Here is a 27,230-nt window from a genome sequence, read left to right as displayed (position 1 = left end):
AACCTTGTCAAACGAGAAGCAAATGGTAGAATAGTGCAGCGGTGACAAAAGCTCTGATCTGATACTCAGGGCATACTGCTGTGTTCACGCAGGGCCTTGATGACTTTAATAAGTCTCCACAGAAGTAGAGCAGTCCCTTTGCACACTATCAACTACAGCACCAGGACCTAATTCAGTATTCAGCTCCACACCCCCATCATGTTGGCAATAATTCAGAGCTGGTGAGACAACTTGTAAAGGAAAAAAAAAAAGGAGTGTTTTAAACCTCTCTAATTTAATGTTAGCTTTTTATGTGTCTAACATCAAAGCATTTTTTCACTTCCATTTAATCAAAATTAATCACTAAGATTACTACAGTAATTTGTGTTGGAGATTATTGAAATGAGTGTTTTATTAAAATCTGGTTTTATTAATAAAACACATTCTGGCTAAGGAACCATGTGAGCCTGCTATTAGAGACTATTAACTGGGGACTGGGAGTTAATCATAACAGTCATGCTGCCAGGTCCTTTGACAGCAACACACACTGGGTTTATTTCAGCTTTTGCTTTTACTAGCATATTTAAGTCAATTAGTTACCTTAGCACATGACTGGTCAGAGTAACTCCTGTAAAACAGGGAAAGGCAACAAAGGTACATACATCTCAGTAGTTCTGAACAAAGAAAGGGTAATCAGAAAGAGACTCACCAGCCTGATTAGTTGTGATGCTGACAGCAGCAAATTGTCTGGAAAGCATACTCAAGTCAGATACCCCATTGATTGCATCAATCTCAAAAGTGTAATTGGTATGTGCCAAAAGGTCCACTACTGTCACCGTGGTGTTGGTGAGTCCAGTCTGACGGGGTAAGAATCGCACATTGTCGCTACACGGCTCACATATCTTGACATTTCCTCCACATTTTTTGCAAATGATGTTGAAAGTGACATCTTTCCGACCTCCAGTGTCAAGAGGCCAGCTCCAGTCCAGGATAACAGAGGTCTCATTGATGTTAGAGATAACGTTTCTTGGAGCAGATGGTGGTCCTACAAAAGGAAACATGAAGCAGAGGGATGGAGATTTTCTGTAGTGCCTTAAGATGGAAGTGAAAAGGGCCCAAAAATACAAGAGTGAACAACATAAACAACCAAACTCATCTAGTTATTTTCTATAGAGACTGCTGAAACATTTCACTGGACTACAGACCTAGACTATCAAAGACCATGTTTTCTTATAGACAGACAGTATCCTCAGGGTACAGTTCAGGACTGAGGGCTGGAATTATTGATAGCAATTTAAAAATCCTAGATCTCCTTCTTGAATCTGATAGAGAACAAGAAGGAGAAAATGGAAATAGAAAGACATAAACCCAGCCCACCAATTTTTGGCAGCCTGTCCAACATGTAAGAAGACATGGCAGGCAGTGATGGCTGACTGCAATGGGACGTGAAAGGAAGCAAGCAAGCCGCTGAGATACAGATGGAGGAGCAAGAATGACAGCCCCGAGCATAATGATGCTACTCACTGGTGCAAGCCATGGATGGAGGATCTTTCTCTGAGCGAAAGTAATTCTTTTCACACCTGCAGTTCAGAGATGCTTCTTCGTAGGTAGAGCTGTGAGGTGGGCATTTGGCACACTTCACGTTGCCAGCAGAGGCTTTGTAGAACCCAGGTCGACAAGCTGCAAAATAACAGGAGCATAGTTTTAAATTTCATGGACATCTCCTCAATTTTAACATGTGACTTTGTTACTGCCCTGGTACTTATCCATATGTAGATCACATTTTTGGTGATGTTTATGGTACAAAAATATGGATTTTTCTTATAGTGAGAAGGCTGAAGGAAATAAAACCTCTTCGTAGAATTAAGCTCTTCATGCATCAACTTGGATTTGCATTTAATTTTTCCTGGAAAACAAAAGAGTCTATTGTACCACTAAGAAGAAACATCTTTGTGTTATATCTGCTTAATCTAGCAAAATTTTGGTCCCATCCTACATAAGGAGCCAACTTTATCCTCTCTCTGCTGCAAAGATTTGCTTACAAGGCCACACTGATTGTAACCTGTGTCTGTTCAGTTTAGCATGACTAAGCAAGCCAAAACCAAGAAAATAACCTGAACAGTGAAAGATCTATTCCATTTCTGAAGGACCAGGCATCAGGCTCAGCAAGCTGCTTCTGACGCTGAGTGAGTATCAGGAACTTGCACAGTCTTTACAAGAAGGATGTTTTTACATTAACCCAGTGCTCTAGGGATGGTGCCTGCACCCACAAAAGCTGCTTCTGACAATCTCTGGGTGGTGGTGTTTCGTTGACTTTGGCATGCTCCCTCTGTTTTGGCTCCTGTTGCATTTTAGAATGATTTGGGGCCATGTTTGCCTCAGAAAAAAATGGTCTTTGAATTAAGTTACAGAAATGAACAATTCAGCAAATAGTTTTTTATGAAAAACCCAATGCAGTGAAACAACAATGTTGACTTCTTTCCACTAAGGTGATATCACCATCTGAAAATAAGAGGAAAAAAAAAAAAAGAGACCAAAACCACATAAGAAACAGCAGACTCTACTTTTCTGCTGCTGATCTACTCCAAGACATGTCTTACACCAAACAGAATTTACCAAGTAAAATTATTCTGGCTGACACTGGTCATGGACAGGTCTGTACTCATAAGTACAACAATCACACACGGACAATGTAAGGGACTACAGCTTAAAACACCTTCACCTTTTGCTACGATTTAGTTCCACAGCAAGCACTGCCTAACACACAAGCACACTAGGAAAATCACAGCATATTCTCATTGCCAATATAATGTAAAAAAAAAAAAAAAAAAAAGAGATCTACAATGAAACCCATGACTTCTTTTTGTGCCTGGAGCCCAGACAGCCAAGTTTAGATAAAATGGCCTTGGACCTGCCACTGATTTATGTACTAATTTGAAGCCAAAAGAATGGGTTCACCAGTCTTAGCCTAAGCCTGAACAGGGACACACTTTTCAGTTTTGCTTATGAACTGATTCACAGAATCACAGAATGTTAGGGATTGGAAGGGACCTCGAAAGATCATCTAGTCCAATCCCCTGCCGGAGCAGGAACACCTAGATGAGGTTACACAGGAAGGCGTCCAGGCAGGTCTTGAACGCCTCTGGAGTAGGAGACTCCACAATCTCCCTGGGCAGCCTGTTCCAGTGCTCTGTCACCCTCACTGAGAAGAAGTTTCTTCTCAAATTTAAGTGGAACCTTTTGTGTTCCAGTTTGTACCCATTACCCCTTGTCCTATCACTGGTCATCACCAAGAAGAGCCTGGCTCCATCCTCGTGACACTCACCCTTCATATATCTGTAAACATTAATCATGTCACCCCTCAGTCTCCTCTTCTTCAAGCTAAAGAGACCCAGCTCCCTCAGCCTTTCCTCATAAGGGAGATGCTCCACTCCCTTCATCATCTTTGTTGCCCTGCGCTGGACTCTCTCCAGCAGTTCCCTGTCCTTCTCGAACTGAGGGGCCCAGAACTGGACACAATATTCCAGGTGTGGTCTCACCAGGGCAGAGTAGAGGGGAAGGAGGACCTCGACCTACTAACCATCCCCCTTGTAATACACCCCAGGATGCCATTGGCCTTCCTGGCCGCAAGGGCACAGTGCTGGCTCATGGTCATCCTACTGTCCACCAGGACCCCCAGGTCCCTTTCCCCTACACTGCTCTCTAATAGGTCATTCCCCAACTTATACTGGAACCTGGGGTTGTTCCTACCCAGATGCAATATTCTACACTTGCCCTTGTTATATTGCATTAAATTTTTTCCTGCCCAAGTCTCCAGCCTGTCCAGGTCTCGCTGGATGGCAGCACAGCCTTCTGGCGTGTCAGCCACTCCTCCCAGCTTCGTGTCATCAGCAAACTTGCTGATAGTACACTCTAATTCCAGGTAGCATAAAATCCAAGATACAAGGCGTGGTCTTTTCCATTCATTGATTCACTGCCCAAACAGAAAAGTGAATGGGCAGCCTGAGGTAGAAAAAAATTCAGAATATAAATCTCACCATCTTTGTGACAAAGGAGAGATGGAAGCTGCAGCATTAAATTGGATGTTCAGTTTCTACATTATCATCCATAATTGAAACCCTAGTTGAGTATCTATGTTAGGCAAATTTGTTGATTAGTTCCTGGTGTCAAACACCTGAGTGAAACGCACTGACAAGTAGAGAGAAAACAAACCCCTGTGCAGTCGTATGCCCTGCTCTGAGACATCTTAATAAAGAAAAACCTCCTCGCACTGCATTGAACAGCGTGAGAAGCACAAAACATTTCAGAAGGAAGCGCTAATCTCAGCCACTCTTCAGCACTTCACAGCCCTGGCAAACTGAGGCGCCTGGCTGCAGCTGCTGTCTCTGACTTCCATGCTAGCGAAGCAGCTGGGAAAGACACCTCCTGCTCCAAGTTCTCACTCGCGAGCCCTGAGGAAACAATTCCAGTTTGAGCCTCTGAGGCGTGGGCCCAACAGGCAATCTGTGGAAGCAGAATTGCTAAAAATGACCTTGTGGCGAAGTTCACAGGGCCTAACACCAACCCCTCCCAATCTGGTGCATCCTGTCCTACTTCAGCCAGTGTTATTTGTTATTATTCCTCCAAGGCTGCAAGGATGTTTGGGGATTTCTGTTTAACTTCAGGAAATATAGGAAACCTCAGCACCCTCAAACACCTTAATTAGGAGAAAATGCAGCAGGAAAAAGAGTTGGCTTTTTTGGTGTTTTATTGTTATTGCTGCAGCATTTTAAGACTCAAATCTCATTCCCTCCCAAATACTGCCCCAGGATACATGTGTGGTACCTAGAGCAAGCCTCTTTTGGTCTCCAGCGGACAGAAAAGGCTTCAAGTGATTCTGCTGTCTCTGGGCAAGAGATTGCCATTCCTGGCCCTAAGACAAACAGCCAGGTAGAAAAGAACGGACGCCAATCCCTGCTGCCTTGGTGTGCCCTAGCGAGAGTATCCCAGTCTTGTGTCCTTCCCTCTGGCTGTCTCAAGCTTTCTGTCCTTGTCTGTCAGACCAATTTAAGCTTATTCACAACTGTTGCCCAAAGGAGAAAAAAAATGCAATTATACTTGAAATTGATGCTTGAAATGGGGGGTGCCAATAGAAAATGTTGCCAAAGTACTTACTATTATTATTCTTTTTCTGGTCAATTTTTAATTTCGATATTCAAGATAAAAAAATGAAGCCTTTACTTCAAAAGGCATTCATTTTTTTAATGCCAGAAAAATTGGATTACATGAACTGATGGAAGAAAGTTTGGCTTTTTGAGGTGAATACAAAAGCTTTAGTTTCAGTCAGGTTGAAAATAAAAGGACTAGCACACAAAGGCTCCACAGAATCTGTAATTTCATCACGGGAACCAGCTATGAACGGCACTTGCTGCTTTGCAACATTTTTTTCAAAAAACTAAGGAATTTTATTTGCCCCTCACAAGGAGGAACAATGCAAGGGGATATAGATGCAATGGACCAGGAATAAAAACCTTTCAGCAAACTAAAAGTGAGTAAGGGAAACCTTGAGGGTTTCTACATACATGACATAAACTGTACAGCAAGGTTGTCTGGGTTTGCTCTTTAAGAAGGTCTCCTCAAGTCAGATGCCCAATATCTGTTGAGCCTGGTAACCCTTGTGATAACTCCAGCCCAAAATATTATTTTAAAACCATGTGCAGTCTGATTTCAATCTCTTTTATTTGAGCGGATCACACTGATGTTATTGAAGTCACCTACTGGTAAGAGTTTCAGGACTACAGTTGTCCTCATTACTGTATGAAAATAAAATTCCTTATGCTGTAACTGATGAGTCTGTCTCAGAGACAGAGAGCAGGGAAAATTATTTCAGTGAAAGAAAAACAAATGTATGTAGCAATACATGGTAATTACTGCTAAAAGCAATCTTACTGTCCTTTCAACAGTAAAGTGAATTTCAATTCTGTTTGACTGATCTGTTTGAGATTAATATATGCTCCTAATTAAAGGTTAAATGATTTATTCAAATTTGAATTAATTGTAAATTAAAATATAAAGTTGTTAGTAAATAGGAGCATTTTACTATTCAGACCCTGCAGCCCTTTCTACACAAAATGATATCATCAATTCCCAGCTGTAAACACCAACTAACAACCTGAGCCTTTGCTGTCTGAGCAGAGGACTTCCCAGCCCTGGTATTCCTGGCCTGACAGGGCCCATTTCCCTGCACAAGGTCAAAGCAACTCCTTATGTGCAAAATGAGCCACACTCGCTGGTCCTACAGGAACTCCAGAAGCTCTGCCTTTTGTGCTCTGAATAGAGCTGTGATGCTCCGAGGCAAGGCCCAAGTACCTCAATGCACTGGGAGCGGGTATACGCAGCCATGAAACTGGATGTGCAACAGGCAGCATCCACCAAGCAATTCAGTGTTTCCTCTTGTTGTTCCTCTCTTGTTCAATAAAACAGCCCGGAGGTGAAATGCCACTGTGGCATTAAGCTACAGCATTTGGAAAAGAAGGGAATTCAGTCATAAACCTGTATAGCTCATGGATACCTTAACCTTTCCCCATCACGTGCAACACAGATGACAGCAACCCTGGAATGAGCCTCCTGTCTCTGTCCCCTGCAGAGAGGACAGGGAAGCATCCCCCACACATGTGGTCCCTGTTAGAGGGGTTTTGCAAGCCGTTCCCTGTAGAAATGGCATACCAATGAGCAGCAGGTCCTTATGCTGGACCTGAAGCCACAGGATGACCTTTGGCTGTTCAGGTGTGTTGGGAAGTGAATGCTACTGACTTGCTCACCTCGACACCCATGTAGACCCTTGAATCTTTGCCAAGTTCTCAGATCCCTTTTAAAAGCATTTGTACAGCTCTGTTTTTTTCTCACTATGCCTACTATGGAGATGCCAACAGCACTATGTTTATCACCAGTAACAGGATTGCACATTCACCCACCCATACATACACACGGGCATGTAAAATGAGAGGTAACACAGATGACAGCTTGTGAAAACGGGTGGCATAACAAGTAGCATAGATGAACCTTATAAAACTCTCAAAACCATTTTATTACCCTTGGGTGACTCATTTCTTTCCCTTGTACTTGTTTACACCTTTGAGAAACAATAAAGAGGTGAAAATTTTGAATAAGTTTAAATGAAGATTTCAAAACTGTTCATTTCACACGTTTATCACAAATCATATCCGGCTCTACATCTTACTCTTGCTAAATTAAAAATAACAGTATATAGATATGATAAAGTTCTGATTCAGATATATGAAGCATAGGAAATGAAGGTAAAATTCTGCTATGAGTCATCCTGCCCTCAGTTTGTATCAGATGTCATTCGCAACATTGAAAATGTCTCATTTTTTCCTCTCTTGTTCACTACAGCACCCCTGCGCAGCAGGAAACAATGCTTTATAATGCAGGTTTTGTCCAAAATCCCTCGGAGCAGGGAAACCATATTCAGCAGCTCCCGTTGTCCATTAGTATATGAAAAGCCAGATAATTCATGGCATTACATATTTATACATTCTCTCTCTCTCCTGGGTTTCTAGGTACCTTCTTGCAAACACACTTAGCACAAACAGGCTTCTAAAAATTACAGTGTATTTTTCGATTCTTATTTCCATTGAACTTAAGGCAAGTTTTTTCTCACCAGGTCTGAATAAATGGTAAGATACTACTTAATGGAGTACGTCTCAAAGCTAAGTACTACTCCTTACAGTGGAAAGAGAGGTAAAGGGATGAACGTCACAAACACTTTGACGAGTCCCTGTACCTGCTGAGGAGGAAGAAGAAGAGGAGGAGGAGGGAGGGGCAACCTAAACACTTTTCAGCAGGTGGGGATCCCCAGAAAAGTCTACTGCACAGACAAAGGATGCTTTCTTTCTGCTGGGATGTGGCGCTGGCATGTACATGTACTGTGCTCAGGGGAGGAGGGAAATAGGATTGAGAAAGACTTAAGTGAGGGTTAAAAGCCCTCGTCAGGATGGATCTCATTACTGTCAAGACAATAATATCCCTAGGAAGAAGTTAGGACATCAGCTGTCTTTTATTACCCATAGAAGTCTATTCTGTTTGTTGAGGAAAAAAACCTTAAAATTATTCTTAGTATTCTTTGTATTCTTATATTGTCTTACCTGTCATCTTCAGCACACTATACATAACACCTGAAATAATTACAAAGCAGGTAGTGCTGGGACCAGTAGCAGAAGCAACCCAGTCATTCTTGCTAAGCTTTATAATCAAATCAATAAAATCTCATATTGCATTTTCTGTGCCCAAGACATATTTTTTACTTTGAAAATGCAGTCATAAAACTAAAATTTGCATTTTAAATGCTAAAGTGAATTCCCATCACTCCTTTCATTATTAGCTGTGCGATAGCTCTGGAAAAATGAAACTGTTTATTACTATAACTTATATTTTGGGGGAAAACCACTGCAGAAGGAAACATGCATCGTGTACTTTTGCAGCCAAAGCTGCTGACAGAGTTGAAGAACTACTGCAGCTGTCCACAGCTAGAAGATATCAACAATTAAAATGGGTGCAATTTCTTTCCAATCACTAGGCTGCCTCCAACAGTAAGCTGTCAATAATCTGAGGGCTCAGGAAATTATCTCTCTCCTCTCCACTGTTTCCTACCCCTTCAGCCTTTGTGCCAGCAGGATGGACTGTGCAGTCTGCATGGCAAAAGGATTCAGTTCTATGTGACACTGAAATAAATCTAGAAAAACACTCTTCGGAAAAAGCACTTTTCATTTTTTACACCTGAAAGCTGCTACTAGCACAAAAACTATATTCAGTAGTATTTAATCTTACTCATAAATAAATTTTTGCTTTTTCCTCCCAACTTCATTTTTGATAGTGATCTGTGACCTTAACATCTTTTAATCAGATGCCTTTTAAATTGGCTTTACTCCCAGGTCAAGTCATTCAACAGAAACAATTCCTGTTCTTTGTTTAATAACTCTTACTGGCAGACATATTAATTATATGTACATAAGAGATAGCTTTATCCTGAGGGAATAACACTGCACCTTTCAACCGCAGTCTGTACTAGCTCCACGTTATGCCTTGCAGGCTTCTGTATCTCTTCTTATGAAGCACATTACAGTTGTGATTGCTAACAGCAATATTGTCGAAAGTGCAATGTCAAAGATAGGTCTAAAAACGAGCATTACAGCAAACATGTTTTCACTTGTGGGCACACAAATACTTTGCTTCAAAACACATAAGACATTTCAGCTTTTTTGGAGTTTCGGGGAAAATCTGTCATTAATAGGAAAACATTGAGAACCACAGCCTTGATTCAGAATTAAAGCATAATAAACAAAGTTCTACTTTAATTCTACTCATACTTAGTGAATACAAGTATTTAAACAGGGAATTTAATAAACCCATGTTTATAAGCACTGTCTTTCACTTTCCCTAAGCAAGATGTTTTCTTGAAGCAGTGTCTGGACACACTGGGATCTATTAAGCTATCCTTTTGTCAAACAAAGAAATCCCATGTTCTGTTTATTTTTAAAACCTAATTTAGTCCACACAGAGATGAAAAATAACGTCCTAATTCAAGAAGCATTGCAAAAAAAAAAAAAAAAAAATTAAAATTCTAAACTAAAGAAATAACAGAAAAAAAAACCAAAACAAACCAACCAAACCAAAAAAACACCCTTCTACCCACCCCAACACCAGCATCAACTCGAACAAGACAAAAAAAGGTTATACAAACACACACACAAGAAATCTGGAAGTTTTAAATGACCATTTGGCAAGGATAAAAAGGACTAATTTTCCTTGAATTGAAATTATACTATGTACTCCTCAAAGGTAAACTAGATGTAGGATCCCAACAGCTTCAAACAATAAACATTTTCTAGCATCAGGCTGAGAGTGCCATAAAGGGATAACCATGGTACCGCTTTGGTTTAGTCTTTCCTCAAGCTTCCTTCTTTATGCCAGAACTTTAAAAAAAACCCAAACACACAAAGAAGAACAACCAACCCCCCACTCCTCACAGAGCAAACCAAACAGACCTGGTAGACATGGCAGCCTTTGTCCCACAGGACATAAGCTCTTGGGAAGATGATTCCTCTCCAGCTCAGTGGAAAACTCAAGACAGTGCCTGCTAATTCTCCCAGGCTAGATTTAGCTAATAAGTTAAAAATGACTTTTATAATCTGGAGATCACAGAATCACAGAATCGACTGGTTTGGAAAAGACCTCAGAGATCATCGAGTCCAACCCTTGGTCCAACTCTAGTCCGTTTACTAGATCATGGCACTAAGAGCCATGTCCAATCTCAGTTTAAAAACCTCCAGGGACGGCAAGTCCACCACCTCCCTGGGCAGGCCATTCCAATGCCTGACCACTCTCTCTGTAAAGAATTTCTTCCTAATATCCAGCCTAAATTTCCCCTAGCAGAGTTTAAGCCTATGCCCCCTTGTCCTATTGCTAACTGCCTGAGAGAAGAGACCAAGCCCCACCTGGCTATAACTTCCCTTCAGGTAGTTATAGAGAGTGATGAGGTCACCTCTAAGCCTCCTCTTATTTAAATTTATATAAATTCCCTGTGCCTGAACGAGGCCAGATTAACAGGTTAACAATATGAAAGGTAGCATGAATAAAGAACAACAAATGAGTTAGCGTACAGATTACATCTAGCACTAGCACTTGCCTTGGTGCCCATCTCACATCTTATGGTAGCACTATATGAAAGTGCAAGAGAAAGGCGCATTTGCCATCCCTCATTATCTCACCTGCATCCCTACAACCTAGATATTATTTCAAAGACCTAGAAACCCGAAGTTCAATATATTTGCTAATTTATTTTTAAGAAAGGTTAGGGTTGTACTGTCCTTCATGTAGAATTGCCTTTTTTTTTTTTTTGCTAATTATTGGTCTCAATGAATGTCTCTGACATTCCTCTCCAGTCAAGGTGGTCAGCGCGAAGTGAAAAAATATATTCTTCCTTCAGTTTACCTTCAGTTTACCTTCAGATTTGACAGCCATTTAGCCAAATGGAAGTATACTTGGTTTTTATTATGAGACAGGGAAAACAGCTGCTCCTGATGTAATCTCTCTAAGCCATTCCTTACGTTAGATCTATCATGAACTTATCTTCTCTGTGATGAACAATCACAAACTTTTCAACCAGCTTTCACAGGAATATCTTCTGTGTCTTTGGTTATACTCATCTCTAGTTCTGCAGTGTCATTTATCAGGTGGAAAATGCTCTCAATATTTTCATAAGACTCCTGATTAAACAGATTGATTTATATATATATATGTTTATATATATATATCAGACTATATTTTATCTCTTAGTCCCTGTTTCTAGCATATTTGGGGCTTTGTTTTGTTTTTTATTTCCAGCCCTCCATTGACCTGCCTTACCTCTCCAGCTGTCTGTGTCAACGCACATATCCCAAGCTGAAACAGTTAATTCAGATGTACGAAAACTCTACATTTTATCTATGTCAGTGAGGGAAGATAATTTTGTATTTACTGAGCCTGAATGTTCTTTTGCAACTTCCCACTCTCGTTAACACATATAGGAGAGTGTCATTGTCCCCATTTGGCAGGTGAAAAAATTAATGCAGAACAGGCTCCGAATCAAATGTTCTTTCTTCCACTGACAACTCCTAATCAAAATGGTGCCTGGTGGGCTCTGTGATGTTACAAAGAACTCAGCCCAGCTCCCCAGTGACATAGGTCCACTACTGCAATTAGCACAAATTAGTACTTTTGTTAGTAGTCTCAGCAGAGCTGTCAAATTAATTGGAAAAGAAATTTAACAAATGCCTTTCTCCTTAGAGATATTCTTGAGGGTCAGGGTTGAGGCATATTGGTTGAGCAGTGTGGGGGAAGCTTGTGTTCCTTACACCTTTGCTGAACTTGTTTTGTTGATAAAAAGAGAGTACTTTTGTTTCTGGAGCTGTTAATCAGGTACTTGTCACAAGCAGTCCACTGACATAAAAAAGACAATCAATTTTATAACACAGAAATATTGCAGCTGCTGGAAAAAAAAAAAAAAAAAAAAAAAAAAAGGCTCAATTAGTGGTTAATAGCCAGTGGTTAGAATATCTATACATTCATTGTTCATGATCTCTTATTTTCTCACACTGCAAATTTAGTTCTTTTGGTTTATCTCTAATTTGCAGAGGTATCCAAAAGATAGTGCACTGTTCCCCCTATTTTAAGATATTTCTGAATTCAGTCACTGGAGGCAAGATATGGCGAAACGCATTTGTCTTAAGGTTTGGGAAGCAAGCTCTGGAGATGCTATACTGTCCTCCCTTACCAGAAAAACAAAACAAAACAAAACAAAACCAAAAAACTCAAAAAAACCCAAACAAACCAAAACAAACCAACAACAAAAAAGTCGGCATTTTTAAGCACTCAGATTAACAGCAAATGAAAAGCTAAAATTGTACTGCTATGCCTCATTCATTGAGGGCTACCGAATACCTTACTGTTAGATTCTCTGCCAACCACTGACATATTGCTGCCTGAATTCACTGGGAGGTGGTGCTGGGAAAGGGAAGCTCTTAAGAAAAGAAATGGTGCTGCAACAGCAGGCACTTAAACCTGTCTGAAAAAATTCCTGCGGTTTAAACTACTGTCATTACTTGCTGACATAAGTCTGAGATGTAATTTAGTGTATCAGAACAGAATCATAATTTGTAACATCATATAAGAAACTAATACCACTTAATGGGTGCATCTACATGAGTGTTTTAGTTCAGATCTGGAGAGCACTTTCAAAGCAAAATCGTGGTTCCCCCCTCTTGCCATGATCTGGTTCACACAGTAAAGTGTCTCCAGAGCACACAAATAGGTATAGCAGATGAAGGGAAGTCTACTAGACCTAACTAGATATATTCTGCAGTAAAACATGCTGAAATGTTTATGGTATTGATACAGGGAGTGGAGCATCTCCCTTATGAGGAAAGGCTGAGGGAGCTGGGTCTCTTTAACTTGGAGAAGAGAAGACTGAGGGGTGACCTCAGTAATGTTTATAAATATGTAAAGGGTGAGTGTCAGGAGGATGGAGCCAGGCTCTTCTTGGTGACAACCAATGATAGGACAAGGGGCAATGGGTACAAACTGGAACACAGGAGGTTCCACTTAAATATGAGAAGAAACTTCTTCTCAGTGAGGGTGACAGAGCACTGGAACAGGCTGCCCACAGAGGTTGTGGAGTCTCCTCCTCTGAAGACATTCAAAACCCACCTGGATACAATCCTGTGTATCCTCATCTAGGTGTTCCTGCTCCGGCGGGGAGATTGGGCTAGATGATCTTTTGAGGTCCATTCCAATCCCTAACATTCTGTGATTCTGTGATACCAAGTACTTAATGCTACTGATATTTTCCTATTTGGCCACACTACTTGCTAATGTAGACTTCACGCATGACTAACAGTTTTCAAATATCTCAATGCAGTCAGCATTGCTAAAATGGTTAGGTATTTCCATGAGAACAAAGAAAAAGCCCTGGTAATGGAAAAAATAAAGTATGATTTTGTTATTGGAAAGCCATTAAACATATAACCACAAATAAACAGAAATTATTGTCTTTATTTTACCACATTTAATAGAATGTGAAATAGGCACAAAGAGAGGTTTCACTGATAACTAAAGAAAGGCTTTAACTAAGGAGACAAAAATATTATGCCTTCATCATCATCATCACAACCTCTTTCCTTCATGTGCCTTTTTCTCTGAGTGTATTTTCATCCTTCCAGTGGAAAGCCTGAAAATTAGACAGTTACGGCCTCTGGGGACATCTGCACGCTGACAATCTTCTTCTCACAGCTGAAAGGAAAAGCCCAAGGCTTTTGCAAAACTATCTAACCACTCAAGTGCAGTATTCATACATTGTTTGCTTTAGCTTTTATCTGGACTTCCTTGGTACTTTGCCTTTTTAGAAGAGAACTGTTAATTACTTAACATGCATTTTCTAGGCATGTATTAAAAACGTCTAGGTTTGCAGGGTAAGCAATTACTCGCTGAACAAAAACCCAATTAAATGTAAATTAAAAAAAAAACCCCACAGTTCAGCATTTTTATTCACTAGCCTGATACCTGTGTGAATTAAAGGGGGGTAGAATCTCAGCTGCTTAGAAAACAAAGAATCTGATGTATTGCATCTTACATGGCATTTGCTACAGAATTGAATCGCTGCTTATAGTAGGGAAGCTTTATAAACACTAACAAGAACTCAATATTCTTCAACAGCATCCATTTTGCAATGCAGAAAATTCACTGGAAGGGAGAGGAAACTAAGTTTCCAGTATTGCATTCTGCCGACATTTTCTCAAAACAAATGATACTGTGTGCTAGTATAAAATGCCACACATTCAATTGATGGTTTTCAATTCCGCTGAAGCTCAACACTAGTGGCAAGGTAACACCACTGCATTTTATGTGGAAAATAACTGAATAAAAGGATTAAAATATATTTCATGACTCTGCATTGTATTATACAAAATATTTTGCTGTATAGACATGATACTATTTTCTGACTGAAGGAAGAACATTGTAAACACAAACTATTTAACTTCACAATTGTTTTCATTTTCATTTTTCCACTTCTAGCTTTAACAATTCAAAAGCAGGAACCAAGGAGGTTGAAAGAACATACAAACCCCTCAAAAACTGAAAGCATGAACGTAAATCCACCGAGAGACAGGAAATGCTGCATCTCTCGGTACCAAATGATGGAGAAGAAGGGTTGTAGTGGTTCCCTACTGATGGCTCTTCCTAATACTATAGGAATATTCCCACCCATTACCAGCAGAATCCTTTGGAGTTGGATCAGACTGTTGAGCCATATAGTTTGCAGTTAAGTCGAAACTATTTTTCTGCTTCATCTTGGAAACAAGGAAGTCAAGTTATGGTTCGTTACTTTGCTTATCAAAACTCTGATCAGAGTTCTGTTTCTAAAAGATGCATTTCACTTCTTCTGACCAAATCAGGTCATAAAACCCAATGGCATGTTTGATAATGAAGTAAATTATATGGTAGGATATTGAACTAAAATTGAATCTCACTGGTCAGGGCAGTCCATTGCTGTCTAGATTATAGGTGATATATAATCACAGTGATGTATATAAAACACAGGAAATTGTTGCATATTAATAGAATAGTAGTTTAATCAGTCCTCTGAAGAATAACCAATATATTCAAGTACAGACATATTTTGATCTGGTTGTAACTGTAGTAAAAGGCCTATATTTTATCATTTCATAAAAGCCTTTTAAACTTTCTATTATGTACAAAAATTAAAACAAGTTACAACCATTGAGAGTAGAGTAAATCTCAATACAATGGAAAAGGTTTTCTTTCTTGGCTGTCACATATTGAGTATTTGTATTTATTTATGTTATTTTGGAGAACAAAAAACATCTGGAAGGAGGCACTCTGCACACTCTAAACTTACAGCCCAATAGTACAAAATAGCACATAAAACCAAACAATATCATGTTTGTTGTGTCCATGAGACTGGTCACAAAATATTTGTTTGTTTTATTGCTAACTGAAAAATCAAGTTAAATTCCTGGCTACAGCTGGAGCTTACAGTCCCATCCTGGGATGCTGTGTCCATCATAGGCAGGAGCCAGCTTCTAAGGCAAACTGTTGCTCTGGTGTAGTTCATCCAGAGCCTGCTCAAGGATGCCAGCTTGAGAGAACACTAGACTACTAGAAGAGCTTACTTGAAATGTGCCTTTCTGCAAAGCCATGGTTCAGCAGATCATGATCTCTCATTTCACCACCAAAACCACAGAATAAGTGTGTATGCCAGTTGTAAGCATCCACTGTGCAGTTTTCCTCCTAGTGGCTCTGTTCGTCAGACAGATGAATCCAGTTAGTTGAAGTATAATAGAAATATCATAACAATAAATGTAAAAACATCCATAAAGATGCTTTGCAGCCAATATAAACCTCAGTGCCGATGTAAGTCTGTAAAGGTTTTATACATTTTTTTCTTGCTCCTCTCCTTGTTGCCTGTGTTGTATGTCAGATTATAGGTATAGAATGAGCAATTACAATAGGTAAGTATAACTGTATTTTGAAGGTACTGTCAAAATGCATTACTGAAATGCCATATTGGAGCACAACTAATCTGAAATGATCTCCCAGTAACATGAATGTCACTAATACTGTGGTGCTGACATCATGAAGTAAGACTGAGACAGCTTTCCACAGATTTAAAACTGGCAACACAGATTCAACATCAGGCCATAGCAGCTGATGGAGCACTCACATCCTCACCTTGCACCAAGAAAAAGGCACACACAATCCTTCATTTCAGCTTGTTCCCATCCTATAAATGAACTGTGCAGTGAACCTCCTTTGGACTGCCCTCAATACTGACAAAATTCCGTTATCCAAATATCCTACGTCCAGCAACATATGGGCAGGTAGCTTAGTCCAGTACCATCACAATCTTCTCCACTGCTCTGTGCCACTTGCTACAGGGATTATGAGGTGTTGCATTCAGGGACACTGATCTGCACTGACCAGGAAGCCAGTCACTTTCAGATACAACTATAGCTCATTTTCTAACTCTTCCCTAAGAAGGAAAACTGCTTTTACATTAGGACTCACTGTTAGGGAATCTTTTGCTCTTTTCCCACTTCTTCTCTCAGTTACAGTGAACACTGGGTTAAATGTGTGTACAGCAAATACCTGAAACAGGCTAACAGCAACAGGCCTTGTTATTCTTGATGAATAATGTAACTTAAGAGTTGTAATACGCACAACTGATTTAATAGCTGCCAGCAGTCCCAGTTTAGAAAAGACTGATGCAATGCTTGCAAATTTGTCTTGAATCATATTAATCAAACCCTGCTGCTATCCTGCAAGCAGTTGGAAATGTTACTGCCCGGCCTGCTCAGTGGCACCCTCCTTTTGCTTTCCTATATCTGCAGCAAGGGTCCTCTTACTCCTATCCTCAACTTTTCGGAAGTTACTCAGTGACTGATACCACCACAATCAATTCAGTATGAAACTCTCACACAACTTCATAGGTGGCCACTTCCAAAATTCAGGAGCAAAGATTAAATTCAGTGGATGATCATGGGGAAGAAGGAACAGTTCTTCCCAGAGCAGGCTCTTCTAATGAACACAGAGGGACACGTGGAGCACTTTCTGCACATCCTACAATTCTTTCAGTCTGAATATTCAGGGAAGAAACATAATCATCTAAAATTCACCAGAAGAAACATACAGCTGCCTAATGGCCAGGGGCAGAAATGCTAGACTTCTGGCTTGTACGATGATTTGTACCTACCATTTTTTGTATATCCACACTACTGAGATCTCGGAAATGAAAGCTGGTTTCACAGGCACATGAGTTCTTAGAGAATTGAAACTGCTGTTACCAATTCTTTCTACCCTCTTGAAAATATCAGCTGTTAATATCACATTACCAAGTCCAAGATTCGCATTTAATACTGTAAATCCTCCCCTGCTCCCCTCTACATGCACTCTCCAAAATCTCCATACGGTTTGGACTTCATTTTTACCTCATTATTCTTATAGAGTCTTTTCTCCATCTTTTACAACTGTGGCACAACAAAGTTGGAATAGGAGTTAGGGCTCAGCTAGTAGTAAAGGAACTTGTTCTAGAAAAAACGTTTTTCTCCTAAAACTCCTGGATTACAACGTGCTCACCCTCATGAGGTTAAACCAACATGATTCCATCCTCTGCAACACTTCCAAAGTGGTGGGGGAGGGAAAAGAAAACTCTCAGACATTAGGAATGCTTATCCATGGCGGTTTCATTGTGTATGGCTAATGTTCAACTATTTTAAAAAAGCTGTAACAGCAGTTATTATGGAACAAAACCAACCCATTTTCCTCTTGCATCTGAAACATGTGGCACAGGATACAGTGGAGCTCCCTCTCAATTTTTCTTTACCCTTAGACAAATTCAGGTTTTCTTGCAAAGAGAACTTTCTACAAGAAAAGATTTTTAAAAAGAAACTTGTGGCCCTATCCAGAGCCATCTTTATTAGGTAGTTTCCATCCCAGAAAAGCATTGTACAGCCAAAACAATTTCAAAATTACAATTGTAAGCAAATGTTAAGTTGAATTTTCTACTGGATCACAAACAGAGAGAAAGAAATATTAAAGGACATAAAGAAAATAGTAGAAAATAATCATAAAGTAACAATAGGAGGAGAGAGTAAATACTTTTTAGTTAGCATTTTACCCATCTAATTTCTATTCTTTTCAAATAAATGTACTACCTCGACAGTCATTCACTCTAAGATACCATGGTCCAACTAAAAAGTAGTAGCTGTGTGTAATATCTAAGTAGTATCCTTCCTAACATACAGAAAAACAGTTACTATGATATTTTCATAGCCAAATATTCTATGAATTCCAGATTACTAAAATAACTCAGTTTTACAAGAGCTCTTGAAACAGTTCCAACTTGAGCAAGAGGAGAGTTGGCCTGGATGAGCAATGAAGAGTCCGTGTGATTATTCAGTCTTCATGTTCACTAAATTTAACATTGGCTGTTTGGGCATGGACTCCCAGAGATGAGACAGCAGAGGGACACTTAGACACTGACAAGTTCAGTGGTGACAAGCTTGGAGTGACAATGTGATTATCTAATTTTTCATAGCAAGTAGCAGCAGTTTTAAATAGCAAATTAATATGTTTTGAGGGTTATGCAAAACAAGAATAATTTATGACAAATTGGTATCACGAGCACTTTTAATCAGCCATGATCTGAAAAACCTAAATTCTCACTAAAATAAATTGGAACTACATTTGCTTTTACCTAGCCTGATTTTGACTGCAGGAACGTTGAGCAGCAAAAAGAGATTAGTAGGGGCTTTGCTTTGTCTATAGATTTTATCTCTAATTATATACTCAAGACTGGGAAAATGAACATAAGAAATGATGGAAAAGTTATCAAAAAGTTATTATACAGGCCAGACTTTTGTCCACACATAGAAAACAGAGTCCAACTCTGGGTCCAAGAGATCCCAAATGACTGATCAGCTACTGAAGCAGTGAATTAGTTCAGGGGTGAATATGTTAGGAAGGATACTACTTAGATATTACACACAGCTACTACTTTTTAGTTGGACCATGGTATCTTAGAGTGAATGACTGTCGAGGTAGTACATTTATTTGAAAAGAATAGAAATTAGATGGGTAAAATGCTAACTAAAAAGTATTTACTCTCTCCTCCTATTGTTACTTTATGATTATTTTCTACTATTTTCTTTATGTCCTTTAATATTTCTTTCTCTCTGTTTGTGATCCAGTAGAAAATTCAACTGGGGGGACAGAACCTCCCCTCTGAAAAAATGAAAAGGTTTTTCCAGGGGGAGACTAGTGAAAGGGAACATGATCAGATTATAAATGATAAATAATGAGTCAGCATGGGAAAACTAGGTAATGTTGGTGTTGCCTCTGGGAGGAGACTGAAAGTCTTCTCAAGATACCTGACTGCCCATTTTGATGGCCCTGCAGTAACATCCTCCCTTACTCTCTCCCACCTCTAGACAGGGTCAGGAACTTCTTGGATGGGCCTTTAAAACCAACCAGAAAGAAATACTTTTGCATCATCACATATTCACAAGTAGAAAAACAGACCACAAACAACAAGAATCTAAGATTGATCACTGTCAGAAAGAGGACAACAAACTAGAAAACCACTTGTCCTCATCCATTCCACATGGTAGTCCCCAGATTTTCTAGAATTACACCACTATAACTGGATAAAGTATGATTTTCTCTTTCAGCAATTGCTATAGAAACATCTGTATATTGATATTTTTCTTAGCTGTATTTTCATATTTTAATCTGAATTGCATTTTTATAGCCAGCAATAAGACCATTTCTCCTTAGCAGCAGCTGAAACATAATCCTAATGAATATAAAATAAGAATTATGTGTAAAATAAATAAACAAATCTTTAAAAAGCTCGTCTCAAAATCCTCACTCTTTTTTTTTTTTTTGAGGAGGAGGAGGAGACAGACGTTGACTTGGGCTATGTTTAGAAGTAGACAACAGAGTTCAAACATGACTGACTAGCCACATTATAAGAGGTTATCGTAGAATCATAGAATGTCCTGAGTTGGAAGGGACCCACAAGGATTATCGAGTCCAACTCCTGTCCCTGCACAGGACAACCGCACAGTTCACACCATGTGTCTGAGGGCGTTGTCCAGTCTCTTCTTGAACACTGTCAGGCTTGGGGCCGTGACACCTCCCTGGGGAGCCTGTTCCAGTGCTCCACCACCCTCTGGGGAAAGAACCTTTTCCTCATGTCCAACCTAAATCTTCCCAGGCACATCTTCCTGCCGTTCCCTTGGGTTCTGTCATTGGTCACTAAAGAGAAGAGATCAGCACTTGCCCCTCCTCCTCCTCTTGTGAGGAAGCTGTAGCCACCATGAGGTCTCCCCTCAGTCTCCTCTTCTCCAGGCTGAACAAACCAAGTGACTTTAGCCGCTCCTCATACGGCTTCCTCTCCAAACCCTTCACCATCAGCCCTCTTCTGGACACTCTGTAGTAGTTTTATATCCTTTTAATCCTGTGTCACCCAGAACTGCACACAGTGCTCCAGGTGAGGCCGCACCAGTGCAGAGCAGAGCGGGACAATCACCTCCCTCACCCGGCTGTCAATGCTGTGCTGGATCCACCCAGGACACGGGTGGCCCTCTTGGCTGCCAGGGCACACTGATGGCTAAGAGAAATAGCAACTGCATTTGTGTATGTTTTTTGCCTCGTATAAATATGAGAGTGTAAAATGCACTTGTTTAAGTTTCTTTCATCTTTTACTCTGGGCTATAGGCATGGCAGATCCTCGACCTTACTCCATAGAATGGTTTATTCATAGAATCATTTTGGTTGGAAGAGACCCTCAAGATCATGAAGTCCAACCATTCAAATCACAGAAACGCGGAATGTCTGGCTCAGTAACTCCAGTGCACAGCTAAGGTCTAAGAGAACAACCACAACCAGTATTTAACAGTATCTGCAAGAGGTATCATCAGATCCAAAGTAATTCAACCGTGTTACTGTGTCCTGTGTTGAAACATTTAATACAATTTTATTTTGGTTTGCTGATGCTAATCACATTTCAGGTAACTATAAGAAAAAGATGGACCACCTAAATGTGTATATTAACCTATTTTAGTTTCATGACTGTAAATCTCTCTGCACATGTTTTACTTAACAGTTGTTTATATCAGCTTACCTTAAATAGCTTCTTAATCAATTCCAGTTAAAACAAAATTAGCCTGAAATTAAGCAAGGATCTATACAAGAGTAGCACTAGCTTAAATAAATCAATTTCAAACAACAATCTCACCAAAAGCTACACAACTTGCTGATACACTAAACAAGAATATCCACACTAAATCCAGGTTAGAGCTTCTTAAATCAGAATATTGTCCACATAGGTATTTGCAATTATCTAATTAAGCTGCTCTCACTAATCAGGACATCAGTATATCTAATGGAAAATCTGGATGCAAATCAACAGTTTACCAACGAACATAGATCAAAAATATATACTAAAATACATATTACAAAAAGACTGATCCTGGCATTTCTAAAATTTCTGTGGGAAAATTCCAACACACACTGGAAAGGGGCCAAACACATAAAAATTCTGCAACAGCAGTTTAATTATTTAATTCCCAAATTTTAGGACAGGAGTGCTGAGTCTCATCTTGTCCTATTTTTCCATTCTCTTTGTCTTTCCACAATAGCAGCTAAGGACTTCTCTATTTTTCTTGCTTTGCTTTCTTAGTTGAGCATTTCTTGACTCTTCTTCCTCAGATCAGAGCCACACTCCTGTGACAACTCTCATACAAACAGTCTGCCCTAAGCTGGTCAACCCAGTGTGCAAAATAAACCACACCAAAACATCACAGTTATGTTCTCATTATGTTTTCCTTTTTGTTTCACCTGTGCCATTACATTACAAGAATAATTTTCTGTGATTTTTTCTAAAGGTTTATTATCACATAGATACAGCAGAATATTTCCCTAATTTTCCAAGGAACAACTTTTAATTTTCCTTAGAGGTGCTGACTAGGAAGGATTTCCCAGTTGTCCTACAAATCAGATTTTCAAATTACAGTTCCCTCTAACGTGCAAGTCACCCATCTAGCATTCTTATCTTGAAGCTGTTTTACTTAGTGCTTTATTTCCTTTAACATCAAGTTTGGTGAATGTAGCTCTTTCTAGGATAACTTCTAATTTGGACAATTATTGATTTCTGTTAGCTTTATCTAGGATGATTCAAATGGTGCTTGTTAACTCACATTTGCTCAGACAAACATGAGTATATATATTTATTTACTTGTATAAAAATACGCTTTTTCCTTATATAAAGAGAAATGTATGAGTACTAATAAATAAATGTGGTAACATTAGTTGTGGGAATTTCTTATTAGTAAGAATAATGCATATACTCCACTATTTACTGCTTTATATTCCTGAACATACAATATTAGAAACTTAACACAATCATTTTCAGTGTTAGTATGCTGATTTCCTTTAGCTATCTGCTGTTTAATTAAACAGAATTCTTTGAGTATCTGAGATACAGAATTGCCAGGTATCACTAAGAACAACCTGTGGTACTGTGAAGAAATTTATGTTCTCTTCCATGTACAGCTGATTCAAGCAGCAGACTACCAAACATATTCCTATTTCAGAATAGGATAATAGAAATCTTGAACACCAAAACATATTAAACTGAGAGAAATTGCCTACTTAGTTCCAGCCTGTTCCATCTCTTTAGAAATATTCATTCCGTATACAGCTCTGAGACCTACAACTCTTGAGGCTGAAGGTTGCTGCTACACATGACTGGAGCTGGGCCCAAGCAATGCAAAGTCTCTTTGTCTTCCCACCCACTAATTCTGTGCCACCAAGATTAAGATCTAACACAGAAGAAAGGTAATAACAACATTCTCTGGTTTATTTTACTAGTGAATTTTGGTATTCATAATGAATGAAAGAAGAAGAAAAAAGAGAGAGCAAGAAAGAGAAAGGTGATGAATTATAGTGAGCTGCTAGAATTTTATTTGAATAGTGAGGATTTGACGCATGTGAGCCATTGAATAAATAAGAAAACGGCGTTTGGAAAACCACCGCCAAAATATAGTATTAGAATCTGCAGGGAAAATATTTCCTGAGATAAAGGGCTAAGCTAGGAGAACAAGCACATGCATTGCCTAATATGAAAATAAATATGACCACATTTAGAGACATACTGGAACATCATCAAGGCAGTATCTGAATTCTCCAAGGACCACTAGGCAACTCCAAGGTTATTACCGATTCCCATAAAATGTCACAGGTTAATGCTATTGCAGATGTGGCAAATGCAGTGGACAAGACTAGATAAATAGATTTAAAACTTTGGTAGGTCCATATGGGACTTTTCAGAGAAATCAGGGCTGCAGAGAGAAAACAAGCTAACCAAAAGCAGACAGTACTAAATAAGGTCATAAATAGCCATGCAATGGATACTTCTGCAGAAAAAAGCCAATACAGGGTTGGTATGTAGAATGATGTGGTGATTCAATATCATACTTTTGAACTTCAGGCGAAACTAAAAATGAAGCTATAACTAGAGCATCTTACACAATTACCAAAACTTCAAAAAATACTGTTGTATTAGCGAGAAGACAGTGAAATTTCTGGTTTGAAGTTGAAGAAAGAATACTCTCCCCAGGCATGCCCAATCTTTCACCCGGTATGCTGGAAGATTATGGTCCACCTACCCCTTACCTGGTGGTGAAGTGAATGTGTACAATGTTTACACTAAAAATGCCCACTAACTCTGTCCGGAAAAGCATCCAGAAAATGTCAAGGAACAAAATGCTATCTTTGTTTAGAAAGTCAGATTTTTCTAAAAGTGGTTTCAACAGCTAACCAGAGAAAAAGAAAAAAACTCCTAAATTTTGCATAATTCATAAAAGCCTAGGAAGTATTCATAAAAAGTGAGGCAAGTGCAAGAGAAAAATTCCTGTAGTCAAGCAACTAAAGCTAACATCTTAAAAGATGAAAAGGAAACTACTAAAACAAATAGTGTAATGATTTGGCAAAGGAGATTCTGAGATCACCATTTCAAACAGGGATTTCAAGGTTGGATGTGACGACGAACTACTGTAGAAAACTAGCACTACTATCATGTAATAACCCAAAGTTCAGTATAAAATGACTCCAGAAGCTCTTTTTCAGCTGTAATATATCTGACTCTTACTTTCAACCTTTGCCATGACATGATTATGTTATAAACAAAGAAGTGTAATGACCTTGCTCCCTGTCAGCCATTAGACAAGCAAGTGTAAGCACCAAATGCTGAAACGCAGTTATGACCCACATCTTGAGAACACGTGTTCTGGGACCTTGGAGTCTCCTCTTGCAAAATATAATTTAAATGACTTGAACAGCTTTGTTTTTACCAGCTAAAACTCAAGTGTATTGGCAGAGTGGTTGAGAAACATTGCCGCAGCACTTCCCTACTCTAATCCTGGCATGAGCAACTGTTGTTAATCCTTTGCTTTCCTAAAAACTGAATTCATTATTATTTTAAATAGCCATTGCAGATTCTGAACTGGTGTTATTCATGCATGCACAGAGAGATGAGGGGCCCTCCTTTTGCCCAAGTGATGCAACTGCAATGAGAGTTAATATCCTTCAATCACACTCTTTAATCCTAATATTCTCATAAATAAGATACTTCCAAGTCTTAAAAATGAAACAAAACAAAACAAAACAAACGAACAAAAAACCCCAAACTGAAATGAATTTAAATGCATATTAAATAAAAGATATTTTAAAGGTAGATTTCAGACTGAGTAAAACATTATCTACAGTCCACTACTCATATTTTCAGACAAGACAGTGAGATCCTTCGAAGTCTTAACTACCAATATTAAATTAGACAAAAACAAAAGAAAAAAAAAGTTACAAAACTAGAACAAATAAATGCTGAGATAGAGTCATGTTAATTACACTAAAAATGTTTTGTTTATCTAGCTGTGGAAAGGTTGGAGAAATTCTCCGTCTTTCTCTGATTATTTATTTATTGTGTGTATGTTTGGCAATCCTAAAAAAAGGTATCAAGCTGGCAGTACAAGCAACCCCAAATTCTTTATATCATAAACAATCCAATCTTTTAAAATCAAATTCTTTCATTTAAAGTAAACATTCTCAAAAAAGACACAGAAAATTATTTTCATTTTTTATGTAGTAATTACTTATTACATTGCCGCTGTACTTTAGGAAGAGGCTGGTATGGTGCAACTACTTTTCAATGAGTAACATATAAGCAGGTGGGATGTAATTCTTGCAAACAGGAGGAGAAGAAAAACAGCAGCAGAAAGCAAAAAATTAAGATCAAAAATCAACCACCTCCAAAGGAGAGAACAGCAATCTTCAGCACAAAAGAAATGCTATTAAGATGCAATTCCCATTTTAAAAATGAAGTGTTAAATAAAGCAATTTTTCACTGCTCCATGACAAGTCTATAGCTTTTCTAAGAAATTATGCAGTGGCTTTTTTTGTGGCACTGAAAATTGAACAAATTTTCAAAAAAATGAAGGTGTCTTACCTTTTAGACATGGGAAAAGAAACCCCTTATTTTACTTGCACCATAGCTATACTAAACATTTTGAAACACAGAATCTGGAAGTTATACTTTCTGCCTCTATAAAGAGAAAGTTAGTCAAACACTCTACCATAGGAAGATATTTTTACATTTATGAGGAGTTAGCAGGGACCTGCTGGTAATACAAACAGTCATTTTGACACTTCAACATGCCATACTGATGTCTTCCTTTAATTAGGTGGTTTTCTCCTGCTCATAAGTAGCATCCTATTGAGAGTGCTGCTTCACTGTCTGTGCGCCCTTTGGATTGATGAAGCCACTATTTGACGAATATCTGGACAAAAATACTCTTTAGATACTTCTTGTTTCCCATGCCACCTTTCCAAAAACTCAGCACACCATCCTGGATTTAACCCTCACATGCTGAGCATTATTTTAATCTATGATTGTCAAGGTTTTACAGAAATGGTGCTGCTGCTTTGATTTTCCAGAAGCTGAGGTAACTGAATGCCTCAGCTTAACAGGCAAGAGACATTTTGACTGCAGCCACTAACTTGCACGGAACAGTAATGAGTTGCTGCCTATTACTGTCCACTCTACACAAAAAGACAGTGTAGGTGATAAGCAAGACAGAAATGTAGTTCACCTTACCCTGTCATTTAACCATTTTTTTTTTATTTCAAATATCAGTCATTTGAAAAAAATAAAAACCCACAAACAAAACCACAAACCCAAAGGCCCCAAAAACCCCAAACAAACAAACGAACCAACCCAAAACAACTCTGTAACTTGCACAGTTGCTGCTGAATACGCAGCACAGAAGCACTGTAGGACTTGTCCCTTCCAAACCAGCTTAGCTGGACACTGTGTACCATTTGGGGTTCAACATCTCTTTCCATGCAACAACCGAAGCAGCACTGAGCACAAAGTGTTGCACTCAAACGGCCAGAAACATAGATGAGTGGTGCCAGATAGCTGTAATGAAGAGGGTCAGTTAACGAGGGTCAGTTAACAAGTTTCAGTTGCTGCCTTAACAGGTCCCAGCTCAGCATACGATGGAGACACATCTCACGCTGAAACTGCTTGTGCAAGAGACAGCAATGCCAGGCTTAGGCTTTCTCCTTGGTTGTATCAGATGTTAGGAAAAATGTTAGGGTTGAAATTACACGCAGAAGTAGCTCTTTTGTATGGGATTATAATAAATTTATGGGATAATAAATTAACATTACTTTGAGTGCTGACTGGTGCTATAGGATAACCAGAGCAATTAAAACAGAAAAAAAATTGGAAATTTCACAAGGCTTTCCTTCATATAATTCATTAACTCAAGCACTGGCAGGTGCCAGTATTCTTCAGTTCCTATTCCTTTATTTAGTTTCAGAAATAAGCCTGACTAAAGAAAGTTGAACAGAAGCAATGGTGTGGGTTGGAAAGGCTTTATAATTACACTAGGGGGAAACAGATGGGAAAGCGCTGACTACATATTACAGCATCTGAGATTACACTACATCAAAAAGCTGCCCAGCCTGGTGTGTACAATAGTGAGAGAAAACTAGCAAAGTTTGTAACAGAAGCATTAGTGTTGAGTGAAAAGAGCAGTCTCTGATTTATTTCAGCGTACATCAATTAAAAAAGC

General features: G+C 39.0%; 1 protein-coding gene across 2 annotated transcripts in view; it reads right to left on the bottom strand.

Annotated features, from left to right (window-relative positions):
- EPHA3 (EPH receptor A3) overlaps positions 1-27,230 on the bottom strand; it is a 230,746-nt gene that overhangs the window by 78,156 nt on the left and 125,360 nt on the right. For both annotated transcript variants that reach the window (XM_065853481.2, XM_065853471.2), the window contains exons 4-5: positions 1,504-1,659; positions 689-1,024 (exon numbers count right to left, since the gene is read on the bottom strand). In XM_065853481.2, the coding sequence (XP_065709553.1) occupies positions 689-1,024; positions 1,504-1,659 (492 nt within the window). The remainder of the gene's footprint in view (positions 1-688; positions 1,025-1,503; positions 1,660-27,230) is intronic.

The sequence above is a fragment of the Patagioenas fasciata genome, chromosome 1 (assembly GCF_037038585.1).
Source record: "Patagioenas fasciata isolate bPatFas1 chromosome 1, bPatFas1.hap1, whole genome shotgun sequence".
Classification (NCBI taxonomy): domain Eukaryota; kingdom Metazoa; phylum Chordata; class Aves; order Columbiformes; family Columbidae; genus Patagioenas; species Patagioenas fasciata.
Note: the sequence above shows the minus strand (reverse complement) of the source record. Positions and strands in the feature narration are given on the sequence as shown.